Below are 20,148 nucleotides of genomic sequence, written 5' to 3' on the forward strand. Positions count from 1 at the left end.
TGGTGTGTTGCCCAGCAGAGGAATGAAGATGGCCATCAGCCACAAGCCCACCCTTCAGGGGATGACAGAGATGGGTGGATGCTGAGCACATGGGAGAGGACTGAAGACTGCAGGGTGCCCCTTGCCACTCATTCTGGGATTGCTCCTGGCATGCGCATTTGTCTAGGGCAGTCTTCCTTTGGTGCCTTTCAGATGTTGCTGGACTACAGCTCCCATCATCCCCAGCCAGCAGATCCAACTGTCAGGAATGATGGGAGCATCTGGAGGGCACCAGGTTGGGGAAGACTGGTCTCGGGGCAGGTGGCAATTACACCTCTGAGTTAGGGAGAACAGGGCAGAGAGAGTCCTTCTCAGTGCTCAGGACCACCCCACCCTGTAATGCAGGGTTGGGTGCCTTATTTCCAGCCTGAGGGCCACATTCCTTTCTGGGCAACCTTTGAAGAGCCACATGACGGGTAGGCATGGCCAGAGGCAGAAGTGGGCAGAGGACCCACTGTAAATGTTACCTCTGTACAGGAGTTTGGTTTCTGCTCATACATTCCTCCCTGTCCTCCACTCAGACGAGTAGAGTTCAACAACACATTCCGACCAGGCAAAAATGCTTGGGATATGAAGCAAGATCAGTGAGGGGTGTGGCCCAAGGAAAGTATGGAGGGACCTGGGAGGCCACATTTCTGACCTGGGTCTGAGGTTCGCCATCCTCATTGTTCTTGCCCTGCTTCACCATTCCCTTTTCTCCCCTCCCGCAGCGATCCCTTCAGCCCCGCAGACCGTCATCTCCAGTGTGAATGAGACCTCTCTGATGCTGGAGTGGAGTCCGCCCCGGGACTCCGGGGGCCGCGAGGACCTGGTCTACAACATCATCTGCAAGAGCTGTGGCTCAGGCCGCGGGGCTTGCACCCGCTGTGGAGACAACGTGCAGTTCGCCCCGCGCCAACTGGGCCTGACCGAGCCACGCGTCTACATCAGTGACCTGCTGGCCCACACCCAGTACACCTTTGAGATCCAGGCCGTGAATGGCGTCACCGACCAGAGCCCGTTTTCGCCACAGTTTGCCTCCGTCAACATCACCACCAATCAGGCCGGTAAGGATCCGTGCCACCTTATTGCCCAGCTTCCTCTAGAGATGGGGGTGGAGTCACTTTTAAATACACAGAATTTGGTGGTCCCAATCCAGTTCAGCTTGGCCTGCATTGGGCCATGTCTGGCGCTGAATACTTATGTCTGAGCTTCTCGTTCATTCTCAGGTTGTTGTTAAAAAACGAAGACTGACTAATTATATGCAAAATTATACACACAAAAAGGTATATTGGATTGTATCCAACTTAGACCCCATCTGCACTATATATTTAAAGCAGCATCATTCCACTTTAAGCAGACGTGGCTTCCCCCAGAGAATCCTGAGAATCCAGAGAATCCTGTTAAGGGCCCTGAGAGTTGTTTGGAGACCCCCTATTCCCCTCACTGAGCTACTGTTCCCCTGAGATTGATTGATTGATAAATTGATTGATTGATTATTAAACCACTCTAGGAATTGCCACCCTCTGTACCTCACTTGGGTGGGCCTCTGATGAATACTGCAGCGTCTGAGCTAGTTCGTAGGAGGAAAGGCGGTCCCTGAGGTATTGTGTCCTGAGCCATATAAGGCTTTAATAGTCAAAACTAACCAGTAGCCAGTGCAGTCATGCCAGAATTAGTGTTATATGTTCAGACCTTCTGGTCCCAGTCAATAATCTGGCCCTGAAACTGGCTGCTAGCTGTAGTTTCTGAACTTTCTTCAAAGACAGCCCCACGTATAACACATTGCAGTAATCTAACCTAGAGTAATGTAACATGACAGGTCCTTCAGATTGACTGTTGGACTGCCCTCACCTGTGTTTATATGGCAGGGCTTGGAGGTTTGGGAAATCTACATTGTGCCTTCTGAATCCATTGTGCATTTTAACATGTTTACAAGCTGCCAATAGTTATCCAGACAACAGATTTCCATGATTTGGGACAGCAAATAACTTGGTCTAGTTCTGAACAAAACTGAGAGGAGGAGGCTGGCAGAGCCAGGGAGACATTTTCTCTACCATCATGAGGACTAACACCTTGTTGTTCTCTACCATCATGAGGACTAACATCCCTTGAAAGATGGGATACCAAACATGGGGAAAATGATCCTGTGCTGGTTTATGGAACATTTTCAGGATGCTTACCAAATTCTCCCTCCCTAAATTGCCCCCACAATTTTTGGATTATGAATTGCTTGGCTTTGTTTGTAGCGCGGCGATCTCTGTTATCTTTTCAGTACCTACTGAAGACCTCCCTCTTTCAACAAGCCTTTTAAGTAGAGACCTTATCCCAGTCTGCTACTGAAGACCTTCCTCTTTCAACAAGCCATTTAAGTAGAGACCTTATCCCAGTCTCCATCTGTGCTGGAATTGCTTTTTAAGATGTTTTTAAAGCTTTTTAAAAAAGATGTTTTTAAATATGTTTTGTTTAAACATATTTTCAAAGATATTTTGTTTTAATATATTTTAAAGTCCATTTTTATGGCATTTTAGAGTTTTGTTTGCTGCCCTGGGCTCCTATTGGGAGGAAGGGTGGGACATAAATTTAAAAAATAAATAATGAATAAATAAATAAATAATCCACTGCCCAACCCACTTTTGCTTTTAGCCTTGCCCACCAGTGGCATGTGGCCCCCAGCTGTTTTCCCAGAAAGGAATTTGGCCCTTGCGCTGAAAAAGGCAAGTTTTATATGCAAGTTCTTATCTCCTTAGTAGCCTTATGGGAATTTTAGGACACCCTGGGTCCTGCTTCTTAGACACAGGTTTGTGGCTTGTGGTCTCCTGGAGCAGCTGTTTCTGTAGGCCTTCTATGAAGCATCTCTCTGCAAGGCTGATGTTGTTGCTGTTGATTGTTTGTTTCATTTGTTAATCATCTCCTACCCAACAGTCTCTAGGCAACTTACAACGAATTTAATAACACACAATATAAAAGAGATTTAAAGAGATACAGTACAAGAACTTAAAACTCAAGTAAAAAAGGAATAACTAAAACAGCCCACATCAAATAAAAAGGAAGGTCTTTCTTTGGCACCTAAAGATGGGTAGAGAAGGCGCCAAGCGTGCTTCCCTGGGGAGAGCATTCCACAACCAGGGGTGGCGGGCACCACTGGAAAAAAAAAAACACTCATGTTGCCAACCTCCGAGCCTCCCATGGAGGGGGCACACTGAGAAGCGCCTCTGATGACAAACAAGGGGTTTGGGTTGATTCATACAGAGAAAGACAGTCCTGAGCCATATAAGGTTTTATAGGTCAAATACTTTAAACTGAGCCCAGAAACTAATGGGTATGCCAGAATTGTTGTTATAAGTGCAGACTGATTTACCCCAGCTACAAGATCTGAACAGGGTGGTTCATGAGAGATGCTCTTGGAGGTCACTGATTCATAGGGTTGCCATAAGTCGTAATCAACTTGAAGGCACGTAACAACAACACCCATCTGGCCCCCAAATTCTGCACTAGCTGCAGTTTCCGTACAGTTTTCAAAAGGAGTCCTATGCAGAGCTTGGAAAAGTTACTTTTTTGAACTACAACTCCCATCAGCCCCAGCCAGCATGGCCACTGGATTGGGCTGATGGGAGTTGTAGTTCAAAAAAGTAACTTTTCCAAGCTCTGGTCCTATGTATAACACATTGCAGTAACCTAACCTAGAGGTTACCAGAGCGTAGACAACAGAAGTCAGGTTATCCCTGGCCAGATAGGGGCACAGCTGAGCTGCCATCACATAATGTAAGAAGAATCCTGCTGGATCAGAACAGAGGCCCATCTAGTCCAGCATCCTGTTTTCACAGTGGGCAACCAGATGCCCTTATGGGACGCCCACAGCCAGGACCTGAGTGCAACGGCAACTCATATCACTTATGATTCCCAGCAACTGGTATTCAGAAGCATAACTGCCTCTGACAGTGGAGGTAGAACATAGCCATCGTGGCTCAAAGTCATTGATAGCCGTATTCCCACTTGAACTTGCCTAATCTCTTTTAAAGCCATCCTATCTGAAGAAAATTCAGTACCGAATCCAAATTAGGCAGAATACTAGCACATCCCTGTTGAAGTTACTCTGGGACGTGTGGGTCCCATCAATGCCTGCTATATCCCAGCTCAATATCAGAGATCATCTGGAAAAGCACTGGCTGCCCATATGCTACTAGGCCAGGTTTTTGTGATGACATACAAACGCCCTGAAGAGCTTGGATCCAGGTACTGTTAATGACTACCTGCCTGATCACTGAGATCATTCAAAGGAGCGCTGTTAGAGACCCAACTAGCTTCCCCCAGAAGTTGGACATATAGCATCGCCGGTCCCATGCTGTGAAACACTCATCCGGCAGAAATGTGGCAGGCATCCTCACTTACTGACTTTTCTTGAATATCTTTTTGTGCCGACAGGCCTTTGCAGCTGTTTAATTTTTGGTTTGGAGTATCCAGCCCCCTTAAATTGTCTTACATTATAACATTGTACACCACCCCGATATTTTCCATTAGGATGATGCAGAAACACTTTAAAATAAATAAATAAATGAAATGAAATAAATATTGGGCTTTGCAAAAGATCCAGCTCCTCCAGTTTTCCTAAATTTCACTCACACTCTGGAGCTGCCTTTGCATAGCTGCAGAAAACAGGAGCACTGTCAGCCCGCCCCCCCGCCACACGTGAATCTCACCCCTTGCAATTAAGCAACACAGTTGCGAGTTTTATTGCAACAGCTGTGAACATTCTCACCTTGGCGGGAGGGAAGGGGTGGCGGTGGGTGGGTGAGACGAAGACGGCAAGCCTCCTGTTTCTGCCTTCGCTCCCCTCCTCGCGTGCTTCTGCCTGGCAGTGCCTTATTATGCGCTGAGCTCAGGCACCCTGCCTGTGTGCGATGCCTTCCTTAATGTATCTGTTCATTAGTGCTAAACAGTAACTGCTCGCTAATTCTCCCGTAATTAGAGGCAGGAATTCTTTCGCAAGCTCTCTGCACAGCCTGGCAGCCTTGATGTTCATCATTAGCAGCTGGAAACAGAAGCTGTCCACACATGCGCGCGCCCACACGCACACATCCAGCATTGAGCTTGAACAACAACAGAAAAAAGTATCTGGCACCAATAAGTGGGAGTGATGGCAGTGAGGGAGATGGAGGCAGAGCATAGGGGTGGAATAGCCTGTCAATTCTGCTCTCATTTTTCTAATCTTAAATTCAGTTGTCCACATTTCTGCAGCAATTTGCGATTTATTTATTTTCTTAAAAAATCATCATGAAAATTCTCCAGCATTAAGTGTGAGTTTCTCCTTTTTGTAGGCAGTTCCGACACATTTTTGCAAACAATTTCTCGTCATATAAGGCATTTTTGCATGTCATTTTCACTCATATATTCATTTTTATGCACACTTTCCCCTAATAGATGCATTTTTTTCAACACTGGTTGGTGAAGTGCATCTCAAAATCTGTATTGGTCATCGACCGTAATAATAAAATTCATTCATTTATTCATCTCAAAATTCAAATAAGTGCAAAGTTTGAAGGATGGCTGATACTATTTTGAAAAGTGCGAATTTGATAGATTCGGCTTTAAATGCAAGCTGAATCAAAATTATTGCCCATCCTTAGCAGAGGGAGATGAAAACTTTTGTCTTCCTGGGGCACAGGACCATGTCCCCCCATTCTTCCCCTCCTGGCTTTCTCAGTAGGTCCCCAGCCCTGGAGGGTTCCTGTTTACATACACAACCCCCTGGGAAATCTAACTTGTGATACGAACAAGTTCCTCTCAAATTAAGCAAGCCCCCCCTCCCCTTTTTTCACCCTCATGTGTAATAGCGTCATGTGGGTCTGCTAGTGAACTGGTCTGGGGGTGGGGAGGGGGCTGATGACAAGAGCAGTGAAGCACTCACTACAACGATGTAGCCACTGGGAAGTCTATTATAAATGTGTTGCCTCGGCTTTGCGAGATTTCAGTGCATGTGATTAGATGGTTGTTATTAATAGTATTATTACTAGCCACTCTGCCGCAGCTCACTTTGCTCACCAACCTCGCCCACCGTCCCCAAAGCCCTCTTCCCCCTCCCCCCCCAAGCTGGCAAAGGGCTCCCTTCCCCTCCATGGGTCTCCCCTGCCACACATGAATTTTCAATGCCCCCCAACCCCCACGGATCACCATCGCTCCCCCCACCCTCTCCACAGGTCACCATCACTCCCCCAACCCCCACATGGGTCACCATCACTCCCCCTGTTCCCACGGTTACTATCACTCCCTCTGCCCTTTCCATGGGTTGCCAACAGTCCCTCTGCCCCCCACATGGGTGATCATCACTTCCTCCACCCCCTCAGGTTGCCATGGCTCCACTCAGTCCCCTCCACAGATCGCCAGTGCTCCCCCTTTGATGGGATGCCATTGCTTCCCCTGCCCTTTCCTACCAACCTAGTAGCCACGTTCTGCACTGGCTGCAGCCATCGGACCCTCTTCAAGGGCAGCCCCATGTAAAGCGCATTGTAGCAGGTAGGAGGTCACTAGAGCATGAACAACTTCAGGTATCCTGTATAATGCAGGAGTAGCTAACTTGTGGCCCTTTGGATGCTGTTGGACTCCAACTCCAGACCCAGACAGCATGGCCAATGGTCAGAGATTATGGGAGTTCACCAGCATCTGCTGGCCACAGGTTAAAGCCACTCCTGGTATGAAGGAGCAGGTATAGAAACCTTGAGATCCACCTGATACATAAGCCCTCTTCAGGCAGTCAAAGCAAACATCAAGAAAGCAGCTGAGCTGCATGTGGAAGACCTGCCCCCTCAGTTGATCCCATCCCCACAGGAGACCTCGGTGTGTTAAACAGAAATCTCTGAAAGGATTAATCCATGCTTCCCAAACTGATAGGCAAACGGAAATGCAGCTACCCTTTAAAGTTTGCACTTCTCCGAATTGTGTGATGCAGTTCTGCAATCCAAAACCTGTGCACCAATCGGCATATATTGTGCATATCAGCAAATGCATTCTACGAGGGGAAATTGCTTGCAATCATGTGTCTATTAGGAGAAATGTGTGACAACTGTGTGTGAATTTTCACACAGCCTTAAATAAATAAATAAATAAATGGGATGAGCTGAACTTAAGCCTGGAAAAGAGAGAAGTTGAAACTGAGAGGTTCATCCATCCTGACTTTGGATTTACCCCAAAACACTGCCGTGATAAGGAAAAGTGACGTATATCCATCTGCTTGTTCCAGCTCCATGTATCTTCCCTTTCTCCCCAACCCTTTCCCGCCCCCCACGACTGCCCTTCCACGAGACATTTCTGACCCTGACCTCAGAGCACAGCCGTGTCTGCTGGACGTTAATTGAAAATACCAGAATTCCCCTGTTGGCTCGATGGTGGCCAATGGTAACCTGATGCTCGGAGAAGACGGATGGAGTAAAGTTTCGTAGGGAGGGGAGAGTCCAGAGAACTCCCAGCTGCTCTGCCCTTCCTCCTTGTCCTGTCTCATTCCTTGGCACTCCTGGGGGGTGGGGGGTGGGAGGAAGAGAGGGCTTTGGTGGGCTCTACCGCTCCTGGGACTCAACACGAGTTATGGGGATTACTGTGATCAGAGACGGATTCTGCTGCACGTAACCCAAGCCAGGAGGGTGAGACCGATTGCTCCAACGAGCTCCTTTGATTGCTAGGGGAGGGAGGTTTCTTCATGGGGATGAGATTTGCTCTGCAAACCTGGCAGCTGACAGATTAGATAGATAGATAGATGGATAGATAGATAGATAGAGAGAGAGAGAGAGAGAGAGAGGTGGGGGAACAGGGAAAAACAGTCAAATGGATTGGTGCTGGCAAGGTTTCAGGCTTGAAAGGGGACATTAGAAAAGGACGGTGCTTTCATGGCTGGCATGTGGTCCAGGGTCATTGTAGACAACATTTCAGCTGACCCCCTCCCTCCCTTCCCCAACCCTCCCACAATGAGACAAGCAGCTTGAAGGGAGGCACTTTTGGCTGTTTTATAGTTTAGCTGCGGCCGGGAAGGAAAGCCATGGGGAGGGGCGAGAGAGGGTCTTCCATCCCCATTCCCAACCTCGTTTGCATATCAGCAGATCCATTCAGGCCAAGTTTCTCCAGCCCTTGTGGCGCTAATAGCTTCTCCACTCCGAAGGATCATTGATCAGTGGCAGAGCATCTGCTTTGCATGCGGAAGGTCTCGGGTTCAGTCCCCAATGGCATCTCCAGGTAGGGCTGGGAACGTCCCCTGGAGAGCTGCTGCCAGTCCTTGAAAATAATACAGCTCTGGGTGGACCAGTGGTCTGACTCAGGATAAGGCAGCTTCCCACAGTCTTAAGAGAAGGGCTGTAGCTCTGCAGGCAGAGAACTGTATCGGTTTTGCACACAGATGATCACAGATTCAATCCCCGGCACCTCCAGGTAGGACTGAGAATGCCCCTTGCCGGAAACCCTGGAGAGCTTAGATTAACTTGCATCGAGCAGGGGGTCAGACTCAATGGCCTTATAGACCCCTTCCAAGTCCACTATTCTTTGATTCTATGACAGCTGCTGCCAGTCAGTATAGACAGTGCCAAGCTGGATACACCAATGGTCTGACTCCATGTAAGTCAGCTTCCTATGTTCATATGTTGTTGTTATATGCCTTCAAGTCAATTACAATTTATGGCGACCCTATGAATCAGCCATGGTATTCCCAATCTCTATGCATGGATGTGAAAGTTGGACAGTGAAAAAGGCGGATAAGAGAAAAATCAACTCGTTTGGAATGTGGTGTTGGAGGAGAGCTTTGCGCATACCATGGACTGCAAAAAAGACAAATAATTGGGTGTTAGAACAAATTAAACCAGAACTGTCACTAGAAGCTAAAGTGATGAAATTGAGGCTATCATACTTTGGACACATAATGAGAAGACATGATTCACTAGAAAAGACAATAATGCTGAGGAAAACAGCAGGGAGTAGAAAAAGAGGAAGGCCAAACAAGAGATGGATTGATTCCATCAAGGAAGTCACAGACCTGAACTTACAAGCTCTGAACAGGGTGGTTCACGACAGATGCTCTCGGAGGTCGCTGATTCATAGGGTCGCCATAAGTCGTAATCGACTTGAAGGCACATAACAACAAATGAATCAGCAACCTCTATTTTATTTTATTTATTTATTTATTATACTTGTATACCGCCCCATAGCCGAAGCTCTCTGGGCAGTTTACAGTAACTAAAAACAAATACAATTTAAAATACATCTTTTTAAAAAATAGCAATGTTCATATGAGTTATGGCAAAAGAGGGACAAATTGTCTTGTGTGGACATGGCGCTTTGGTGTGGTCATTTGGCTGGAACGGGACTGACGAGCATTTTCTCCCCTGAACAAACTTCTGCACTTAGTTTAAAAATAAATAAATCAGCATTTAAATTTTAGTCTGGGCAGTTTTCAGCGAAAACAAAGGATCGGTTCAAATCCACGTTCGATGGCCGTTCACACTTCATCAACCCACCCGCCTCCAACCCCGCCTCCTTGGGTAATCCAGGCCATAGCAAGCATAAAGTATGTCACTACAAATGTGCTGGCAAAGCCCCCAGATGACTCTGGGAAAGCTGAGCCATGTGCTGCTGTCCAAGCACTAACTTCGCCTACCCGAGGGAAATGTTATTTCAGCGCTGGAGATACAGAGGTGGTCAAAGGATTCAGTGCAACTCATTCCCGGAAATGTTCCAAAACACAGTTTGGCACCTGTCTGTGTGTGCCTGGATAGGGAGAAATTTCCCTCCCTTTCATAATAAAACTTGGGGATATCGAAAGAAGCTGAATGTTGGAAGCTTCAGGACAGTCAAAAGAAAGGACTTGTTCACACAGCACTTAGCTAAACTTGGCCTGGTTCAGAAGCCCCAGCTACTGCAGAATGAGGCAGCGAGACTGCTCATGGGGGCACACAGCTATCAACATGTGACAACTTTGTTAAAACATCTGCACTGGCTACCCATCCACTACCAAGCCAGGTTCAAGCCCTGAACAACTTAGGTCCAGGGTACCTTAGGGACCGCCTGAAGTCTTATATCCCAGCGTGATCACTGAGATCATCTGTTGGAATATCGTTGGTCATCCCCTAAGTTGGCAACAAGAAATCAAGCCTTTAGTGTCAACAGCCCAGCCCTGTAGAACGCTCCGCCAGCAGAGATTCAGCAGGCACCCTCTATTCTGATTTTTAAATGCCTGCTGAAAACTTCCCTATGTCACCAGGCTTGGGCAGGTAACTGAGACTGTATCTTTAAGCAGTAGCTAATTGACTGATTTATGATTTTTAAAAATTCATTGATTTTGTTGTATATGTTGTGAACCACTGTGTTTTTTTTAAAAAAATGAATAGCGGTATATAAATATTTTTTAAATAAGTGAATAACTTTGTGAGGTCCACCTGAAAAGCAGTATATAAATGCCTTCAATAAATAAATAATAAACTGTGGCATTTGCTCCCACAAGAGGTAGTGACAACCACCAACTTGCATGGCTTTAAAAGGGAATTAGACAAATTCATGGAGGATAATGGCTTCTAGCCACAGAGTGTTTTTGGTCTACCTCTGCTGTTGGAGACAGTATGCCTTACTACCAGTTGCTGGGAATTGTAGGTTTAGAGCAGTGATTCTCAAACTTTTTTGTTTCGCGGCGCACTGTGAAACATATAAAAATTTTCTGGCGCACTTTGTGTACAAAATTAAAAATATGTTAATCTATTTTAAACTATGAATAAAAATAAACTATAGAAAACTATTACACCCTATACAAATGGGTTTCTTCTCATTTTTAAAATACACTTTCATAATATTTGAGGCACACCTAGCCACCTCTTAGGGCGCACCAGTGTGCCTGGGTGCACCGTTTGAGAATCACTGGTTTAGAGAGTGCTCTTTGCACTGAAGTCCTGAGTGTGGGCTTCCTATAGGCATCTGGTTGGTCACTGTGGCAACAGGAACCTGGACTAGATGCAGAGCTTTGAAAATTTACTTTTTTTGAACTACAACTCCCATCAGCCCAATCCAGTGGCCATGCTGGCTGGGACTGATGGGAGTTGTAGTTCAAAAAAGTAACTTTTCCAAGCTCTGACGAGATGAGGTCCTTTGGCCTGACCCACCTGCGGGACCTTATGTTCTGATATGCTCTTATTCATTGTGCCATCCTTGGATTTCTTTAAACGGCAGCTGGACAAATCCATGGAGGATGAGACTATTAGGTCCTCCTTGCAGACCTCTCATAGGGATCTGGTTAGCCAGTGTGAGAAAAGGATGCTGGACTAGAGGAGCCCTAGGCCTGATCTTACTTTTTTCCTAGAGTTGTCATTAAGTGGTGACAACACTAAACTTCACTATAAACCCGATATTAGTGAAATTTAGTGTTGTCACCAAGTCACTTATTTCTGGGCTTGGAAATATGCACATTGAGGGCTTGTCATGTCAGAGGCTGTGGGTTTAAGGGGAAAAAAACAGAGAAACACATGTTTAACAATAGGGCATTCCACCTCTGAATAATTCTCAGAATTTAATTGCCTCTGAAAAGATTAATTCAATCTCAGGAGTTGAGGGATTATTGTCCTACCCCAGAATCTTATTTCACTCACTTCAACACAACACTGGTCTGATGCTTGTTAATGACAGGCTCAGTATTGAGTAAAACATGTTACCTTCATAGTTTTGAGTAAGCCTGCAGCTCAGTGTTGGAGGATGTGTTCTGCAAATAGAAGGTCCCCAGCTTTTCCAGGTAGGGCTGGGAAAGTCTCCTGCCTGAAACCTTGGAGAGCTGCTGCCAACCAGTGTAGATCATACTGAACTCAAAGGACCAATGGTCCTGTATAAGGCAGCTTCCTATATTATGATGATCTAGGGGTAGAAAGTTTCTGTTTCCCAATCTTAAATTCAGTTCACATTTCTTCAGCAATCTGTGATTTTTTTTTTTAAAAAAAACACATACTCATGAAAATTCTCCAGCATTTGATTGCAAATTTCTCCTAATAGAAACACAATTCTGTAGACAGTTTTGACTAATGTATGCATTTTTGCCAGCCATTTCTCATATGATGCATCTTTATATGTTATTTTCATTCATATATATTTCTTGTTAGGCATACTTTGCCCTAAAATATGCATTTTTGTAAACATCGTTTGGTTAGCAAACTGCATTGCAAAATTCAGATAAGTGAAAATTTCAAAGGATGGCTGTGTTTCGGTTCTCATATTGTTTTGGGAAGTGCAAATTTGATCAATTCGGGTTGAAATGTAAACCGAATCAAAATTCTCGCCCATCCCTGATGCACACACACACAGAGCTGACACATAGCCTTATTAACAACAAGACCAGGTAAATCTTTCCCTCCCCATCAAGTCCCATCACGCTGTGGGGGCTACAAAGCCCCTACAAAAGAGTCCTTTTGTTCTCTCATTTGCCTGGCACAATTCTCCATCCCCTGACAGTTCCCAACTGAGGCATGTCAGTTTCATCATAATGAATTGCCCTGAGCATTGCAATGCTGTTTCCATAAATTAGCGCTCATTCCCAAGACACCAGAACCCCCCCCTCCCGACCTGGATCTGAATGTGTTGTAGAGAGTTGTCTTGTGCTAGCGGAGCATGGGAAGGAAAGGGAGGTGTGGAGGCAGGTCAGGAATCCAGCTTTGTTGGCACAGGGGCCAGAAGGCAATCTGGGAAGAAGGCGATGGCACTCTTGCTGAGTTGGGTGGCCTTGGAAGACCTCCTGGCTGAGCTGCAAGTGCCAAGAACATTTATGTGCTGGGGTCTCATGTGCTGTGGGATTACATGACGCATTTCTGCAACCGTAAGCCTACCTGCGGCTACTAAATGCATGAAGGGGTCAAGAGGAATGTGCTGAGTTAGCCCAACTCATTTGACAACAGTGTGTGTGCTGGCCCTGTCCATAAGCAACATGTGAGTAGTGTCAGTCAAAAGGGGGGCAATTCTACACCTGGCACTTGTAGGGGAAGGGTTTAGCTCAGTAGTATAGGAATGGAGGGAAAATTAGGTCCCGTTTTCATTTGAAGGCAAACATACCAAATTCACACTTTCCGGAAGGATGTGGGAACCGAAACACAGCCATCCTGCCTAATATCGGTGGGATCTCCATTGGCAAAGCGTTCCACCAGCACTGACAAAGCTTTTTTGTGGTTTGACCCTTTTGATTTTGCATCGCTTTTGCATTCTGTATCTTTCTTTATTCATTTCTTTTTAAATTTTTATCCCACCCTTCCTCCTTCAGTTTGTTTATCTGCTGTGTATCTCTGTGTTTGTTTTAAGTTTTTTAAATGGGTTTATTTACTATGGCCATACTACCCTGGACTCGCCCGATCTCGTCTGATCTCGGAAGCTAAGCAGGGTCAGGCCTGGTTAGTACTTGGATGGGAGACCGCCTGGGAATACTGGATGCTGTAGGCTTAGAGGAAGGCAATGGTAAACCACCTCTGAATACCTCTTACCATGAAAACCTTATGAATATATCCAAAAAAAGATTCATAGGGGTGCCATAAGTTGTAATTGACTTGAAGGCATATAACAACAACAAATTTACTTATCATGACAGTTTTAGGGAAGTTGTTCTAAGCCATCCCAGACACTGTTCCTATAGTAGAAGTACAGGTTATATAAATCCTCTTACATGAAGAAATCTTGTCCACCACCAAAAAAACCCTCTGGGATTTGCACTGGCATAGTGCATTGGATCTTGCAGGGCTTAGGATGCCAGAGACCTAAGTTCAAATACCTATTTGGCAGTAGAACAAGCAGTCCCTGGAGACTGTGTAATATCCCTCATTGGAGATTTTCAAGGAAGATGGTACAATCAGGGATCCTGTGTTCTTCTCCAGGTGATGATCCCAGAAAAAAGAGGGTTCTGGTCCAAGCCAGGTGTGGAGGAGGGTCGAAACAAGCATACTCAAATGACACAAAGTAGAGTCAAAAGACACAAAGCAGGCTCAAGCAAAGCAAGGCTCCAGGTTCAGGCAATTCAAGAGTTCAGGCTGGACTGCTCTGTGCAGAACTGGAGCAAGCTTTGAGTGTTGCTTCAGCAGCAGGTAACCCCAGATCAAGCCTTAAATAGTGTTGCAGCTCAAGAGCCATGACCGAGTTGTGGGGAGAGGGGGAAGGTTGAATAACATCCCTCACTGGAGGTTTTGAAGAAAAATGGCACAAACAATCAAGGATCCCCTGTGCTTCTCTGGCTGATGATCCCAGAAGAAAGAGGGTTCTGGTCTAAGCTTTCTGGACACCGTAGTTCACCAACACCAGGTTGATAACAACAATGGTGCCATTGTCATCCAGTGCTCACATCAGTTGCAGATGGTGTGCCTTTGCTTGTGGGTCAACAAGCTCCTGATGTTGCATCAGCAGATGGAGGAACTTCCTATGAAATGTCATTCTTCCTGCAGGCCGATGCTCACAAGCCAGAGAGTCATTGGCTCAGACACTGCCCTCTTTCTCTTCCAGCCCCTTCCACCGTGTCCATCATGCACCAGGTGAGCCGGACGGTGGACAGCATCACCCTCTCGTGGTCACAACCTGACCAGCCTAACGGAGTCATCCTGGATTATGAGCTGCAGTATTATGAGAAGGTACCAAGGGAGGGGTCATGGTTGGGCACTCTCCCCTCCCCTCCCCAAGCTAGAGGCTTGAGAAATCAAAGCACTGGCACTTGAGGATAGGCCACTTGCTGTGGCTGGTCCAATCAAGAGGCCAACCAGCTTGTCTCCCTTGACTCATTCCTGCAGACGAGGTAGACAGATACCTTTCTGTCAAGGAAAAGGGAATGTTTGTATCCAGTGCAGTGCTAAGTAACTAGTCTGGTAGGGCAAGGGTTTATGGTTGTGCAACTGAACTTCCTTTCCCTCTCTTTTCACCCCCAGATGTACTCTGTCAAATCTGTCCTGCAGCTTCTCCTAACACTCCAGAGCAGATTTCGGGATGGTGCGGGATGTACACGGGGGCAGGGGGAGGAGACAGTGCAGTTGTGCAAGGAAAATCTTGTGCTAACAGAACGAGTGCCTTGGATACCACCCATTGCTCTTCTGGGGGTTACCAAAGAGTGCCCATTATTAGAGCAAAAGCTGGTGTCTTGGAGTTGTGTCTCTAGTCTACATTGGAAAGCACACTCAAAATCCAGGGTCCGCGCGCAATCATGTTTCCAAGGAGGAGCCATAATAGAATGGGCAAGACCTACACTGATCAAAGCAGAGAGTAAAATATTTGGAGTTGTCTGTTTGCCCTTCAGCCACAGTATGCTCGCCCCCTTCTAGATTGGCTACACCAAAGGTTGATGAATACCAAGACTATCAATTGCTACTAGCCACAATGGCTAAGTTCTAAGTCCACTGTCGGAGGCAGTATCCTTCTGAATTCCAGCTGAAACTGCAGGAGAGGAGAGTGCCATTTGCACTCAGGTCCTGCCTGTGGGCTTCCCATGGGCATCTGGTTGTCCCCTGTGAGAACAGAATGCTGGACTAAATGGGCCATTAGCCTGATCCAGCAGACTCTTCATTTATCCTTAAGACTGAAAAGCCTGGATCAGTGGCGTAGTACAGGAGTAACCCAACATGGCACCCTCCAGATGTGGCTGAACTACAGCTCCCATCAGCCCCAGCCAGCATGGCCAGTGTTCAGGGACTAAGGTCGCTGAAGTCCACAAACAGCTGCAAGATACCATGTTGGTGACCCTTGGGCTATACTTTGTTCAAGAGAAATGCAACATGTGGCTAACAGTGTAAGCATAAGACACTCTTGAGTTTGTTTACATGTTTTGCATCCCTACTCTTTCTGCCCCCAACAAGAAGGAGGCTTCCAGAGAAGGTAACAACAACAACTTAAGTCAGTGCAGTTAAAAGCACAATAATACAGGCGCAGCGATGGAGAAACCAGTCCATATCCAATCTCTGCCACGTTGTAAATGAGATAGCTCATAAATCCACTCTTTCCCATTTCTGCAAAATAAAAAATGCAGTAAAATTCGCAGACATTATAATTATTTTTAGAAAATTTCTAGACTGCTCCACCTTCAGTGCATCTTCCCATGCTCCTGTATCTTAAGGGAAGGTCTGCAGCTCAGTGGCAAAGCAGTGCTTTGCATGCAGAAAGCCCCAGGCTCAACCTGCAGCATCTCTAGATAGGGCTGAGAGAGAACCCTTTCAGACTGAGTTAGGTGCTCATAAATCAGACAGAGTCAGGAGCAAGAAACTTTGGCAGACAGAAATGCTGGTGGTGGGAGGGGGGTGGGGGTCTACTCTTTCCCCAGATATGAGAAACTGAGTAGTTTAGAAATGGTGGGGTGGAGGTGAGTGTATCAGGGAAAGAGCTAATTAAAACTCTATGATTAAATGAAATCCCGCACGTCCTTCCTGCAGCCCACACTTCAGTTCACAGTAGAAAAGGGTAATCCTTCTGTTCCCTCCTGATGACCTATTTTTGGGTTCCCTGCAGGCCAACGGGAGCTGGGGGATGGGGAAGGGCCTACCATTTTGAGCCAATAAATAGGTCCCCCGCTTCGCCTAGCTCTATCCTTGTTCCACTGGGAGAGGAAGGGCAGAGAGGCTGGAAAGGTGGGTGGAAGTCTCTCCACGCCAACACCTCCTTCACCAGACCTCGTTCCTGTGCAGAGGTTTGGGGGAGACTTTTTTTGGGGGGGGTGAAAGTTGAGTGACTTTCACGTAAGGGGATGTTCAGAGAGAGAGAGAGAGCAGACAGACAGACAGACAGAGGTATAAAGGGGGGGCAGAGAGAGAGAGAGAGAATAAATTGTGATAGAGACAGATATGTAGAGAGACAGAGATAGAGATACAGGCAGACAGACAAAGATTGGTAGAGGTTCAGTCCCTGGCTTCTCTAGGAACCTAAGAAGATAGCTATACATATAAGAGATACATATTATTTCCATATATTCCAAGCATTAATGCAGGTAAAACTTCAGACAATTTAAAGAAATCCATCAGTTAATTGTATAAATGACACAGAATAGCTATGTATGAGTATGATAATATAGTAGCACAAGTATACTGTATATAAAAAAGTATTATCCTTAATATAGATTGCTCAACAGGCATAATTATTTGTATAAAGTTATACTCTTGTAAATCTTTAAAAAAAGTACAATGGTGCAGAGTGAATACAGGACTCTGAGAAGGGCTTTCAGGGATTATTGTAGTACTTCAGGAGGTTCTTGGCCAAAGGGAACGATTTGGAAACTTGGGGCGAGTGAAGGCTGAGAAACTGGAGCAGCCTTCCTCAACCTGGTGCCCTCTAGAAGTTGTTGGACTCCCAACTGGACAGCCACCTGTTGGGTATTGCTTGGACTCGATGGCCTTATAGGCCCCTTCCAACTCTACGATTCTATGATTCTATGAACTCGCATCATCCCTGAATATTGGCCATGCTAGCCATGGCTGGTGGGAACTGGAGTCCAGTTATGTCTGGAGAGCGCCAGGTTGGAAAACGCTGATGTAGAGGATGCCGAGGATGAGTTTCTGGTGCCCAGAAGGTACCACTCCCCCCCCCACTCCCGGTTTCATTTTATCAGCTGGCGTCTGTTTGCCTGGCAGGATCTGAGTGAGTTCAACGCCACGGCGGTTAAGAGCCCTACAAACACTGTGATGGTGCAGAACCTCAAAGCTGGCACCATTTATGTCTTCCAAGTGCGGGCGCGCACGGTAGCAGGCTATGGGCGCTACAGTGGCAAAATGTACTTCCAGTCCATGACTGAAGGTGAGAAACATATGACAAGGTAAGGGATCGACCCGGCAGCTATGAAAAAAAGGCAAATTCTGTGCTAGGGATCATTAGAAAAAGAACTGGAAACTGAACTGCTGATAGAACCATGCCATTAAAATAAAATCAAGCAGACCTTTCTTATGTTCTTATGTTAAATGGGGCAGAAGACTCAGGCGGATCTGACCATCTCAGTTTTTCTTTGTTTCTCCTAAGTGCAATTTCTGTACATTTCACATCAGTGTGAGAATTATTTTTTTTAAGTCCTCCTGAAAATTCACCAGCATTTTAATGGGTTTTTTCCTAAGGAGAACGTTTGTATGCAATTTTGTCCAATGTATATGTTTTTGCACTGTAATTTTTGCTAATATAATGCATTTTTGTCTGTTAATGTCACTAATGCCTGCATTTTTATGCACACATTACCCTATTTTATGCAATTCGGTACACATGACTGAGCTGGAGAGCTGCATTGCAACATTTGCAGACGTGCAAATTTCGAAGGATGGATGTGCTTCAGTGTCCACTTGTTTCAGAAAGCGCAAGTGAGGGAGTTTCACCTTTAAGTGCGAACTGAATCACATTTTTCCCTCGTTTGTCATGCCAACCTACGCTGGGATTGGGCCTCCTTGCTTTGACTGGGGAGTAAACGCCCTTGTTCTTTCTGCATGCCCTTGCAGCTGAGTACCAAACCAGCATCCAGGAGAAGCTGCCACTCATCATTGGCTCCTCGGCCACAGGCCTCGTCTTCCTCATTGCCCTGGTGGTCATTGTCCTCGTTTGCAACAGGTAGGGAGGATTTGCTACTGAGTGAGAGGGTGGGGTTCTAGGGGAGGGAACCAGGAAGGCCTGGTTATCAAAGAGAGGTATGGATTCAGTAGACAGTTGTAAGAAACACTGAGATGCTGCTGTTTCATATGTCTTGGCTCTTGTTTCTTGTATCCAACAATGCATGATGGTGTTGTGGAGAAAAGTGGTGTCAGTCTAAAGGGAGCCGCTTCTACGGTAGGCATGTCTAGGGGAAGGGCTGTAGCTCAGAGGTAGAGCATCTGCTTTCCGTGCAGAAGGTCCCAGGTTAGAACATAAAAACACAAGGAGAGCTTTGCTGGATCAGGCCAGAGGCCTGTCTAGTCCAGCATCCTGTTCTCATAGTGGCCAACCAGGTGTCCTAATGAAGTCCGCAGGCAGGACCTGAGCACAAGAGCAGTCTCTCCCTCGTGCAGTTTCCAGCAACTGGTCTTCGGAAGATTACTGCCTCCGACTATAGAGGCAGAGCATAGCCATCATGGCTAGTAGCCACTGATAGCTTTATCCTCCATATATTTGTCTAATCCTCTTTTAAAGCCATCCAGTTGGTAACCATCCTCCTGTGGGAGGGAATCCTGCCTCCTGTGGAAGGGAATTCCGTTGTTTAGCCATGCTTTGGGGGAAATACTCCTGTCTGAAATCCTGGAGAGCCATTCAATGTAGATAGTTCTGAGCTACTGTAGATAGAGCAGTGGTCCGACTCAGTGTAAGGCAGCTTTCTAGCTTCCTAAAAATGGATTGCCATCCCCACATATTTATGTTGTCGATGAGATCCTCATTGCCTTATGATAAGATGGTAGGGTTGTGGCAAGCTGGAGGGTGTGAGGCGTCCTTCCCTGGCTCTCCCTGTCAGGTTCCTACCTGCTCGTGGTTACTGCCTGTCTCTAGGCACCACCAGGGACTCCACCAGTCCGGACCGCTCTCTCTTATGATTTCTCTCCCCGCTCTAGCACAGATCTCAACAGATCCCCCTGCTAGGCAACCACCAGTAACATCCCAATACTGGTATTCCCAGAGACTCTGAATACTGGTATTGTTATTCTCTTCACCGCTGCCACCATTTGTTACAGTTCCCCTTCAGCCTTGGTCATTACCTTACCCTGCCTTCTGGTCTGTGAAACCCCAGCCAAGGATCAGGCCTTTGGTAAACCAAATTAAGTATTTATTACAGATAACAAAGCTAACAAGATTAACAAGATTTCTTCTTAAGGCACATAAGCATATGGTTTTACTCAATACTAATCCGAACTCCACCTCCCTCCTGGTAAACAACTCTCTAAACCCCACCAAGCAACCCACTCAGTTCTCTTCTCCCCCCCAGATTCCACTCTCACTCTTCCTTTTATACATTCAGCCATTTTAAACACTCAGCCAATCATCTCGCATTCTACTGCCCATTCACTCCCCCTCTTTCACTCCACTTACCATGTATCTTCTAAACAACCAACACTTACCATATATACATTAATATAGGAACATCACAGAGGGCTACATAACACTTTGGGGGAGGGCCGTAGCTCAGCGGTGGAGCATCTGCCTTTCATGCAGAAGGCCCCAGGTTCAATCCTTGTCATATCCAGG

At 46.3% G+C, this 20,148-nt stretch overlaps 1 protein-coding gene and 1 non-coding gene across 3 annotated transcripts in view; both read left to right on the top strand.

Moving 5' to 3' along the window:
- The window catches only part of EPHB2 (EPH receptor B2), a 148,158-nt gene that overhangs the window by 94,470 nt on the left and 33,540 nt on the right, over positions 1 to 20,148 (top strand). For both annotated transcript variants that reach the window (XM_061602144.1, XM_061602145.1), the window contains exons 5-8: positions 750 to 1,085; positions 14,497 to 14,621; positions 17,595 to 17,757; positions 18,441 to 18,549. In XM_061602144.1, the coding sequence (XP_061458128.1) occupies positions 750 to 1,085; positions 14,497 to 14,621; positions 17,595 to 17,757; positions 18,441 to 18,549 (733 nt within the window). The remainder of the gene's footprint in view (positions 1 to 749; positions 1,086 to 14,496; positions 14,622 to 17,594; positions 17,758 to 18,440; positions 18,550 to 20,148) is intronic.
- Positions 13,331 to 13,449, top strand: LOC133372996 (5S ribosomal RNA). The gene has a single exon (XR_009759594.1). It is a non-coding gene; the product is annotated as a 5S ribosomal RNA (ribosomal RNA).

This window comes from Rhineura floridana, chromosome 18 (assembly GCF_030035675.1).
Source record: "Rhineura floridana isolate rRhiFlo1 chromosome 18, rRhiFlo1.hap2, whole genome shotgun sequence".
Taxonomy (NCBI): Eukaryota; Metazoa; Chordata; class Lepidosauria; order Squamata; family Rhineuridae; genus Rhineura; species Rhineura floridana.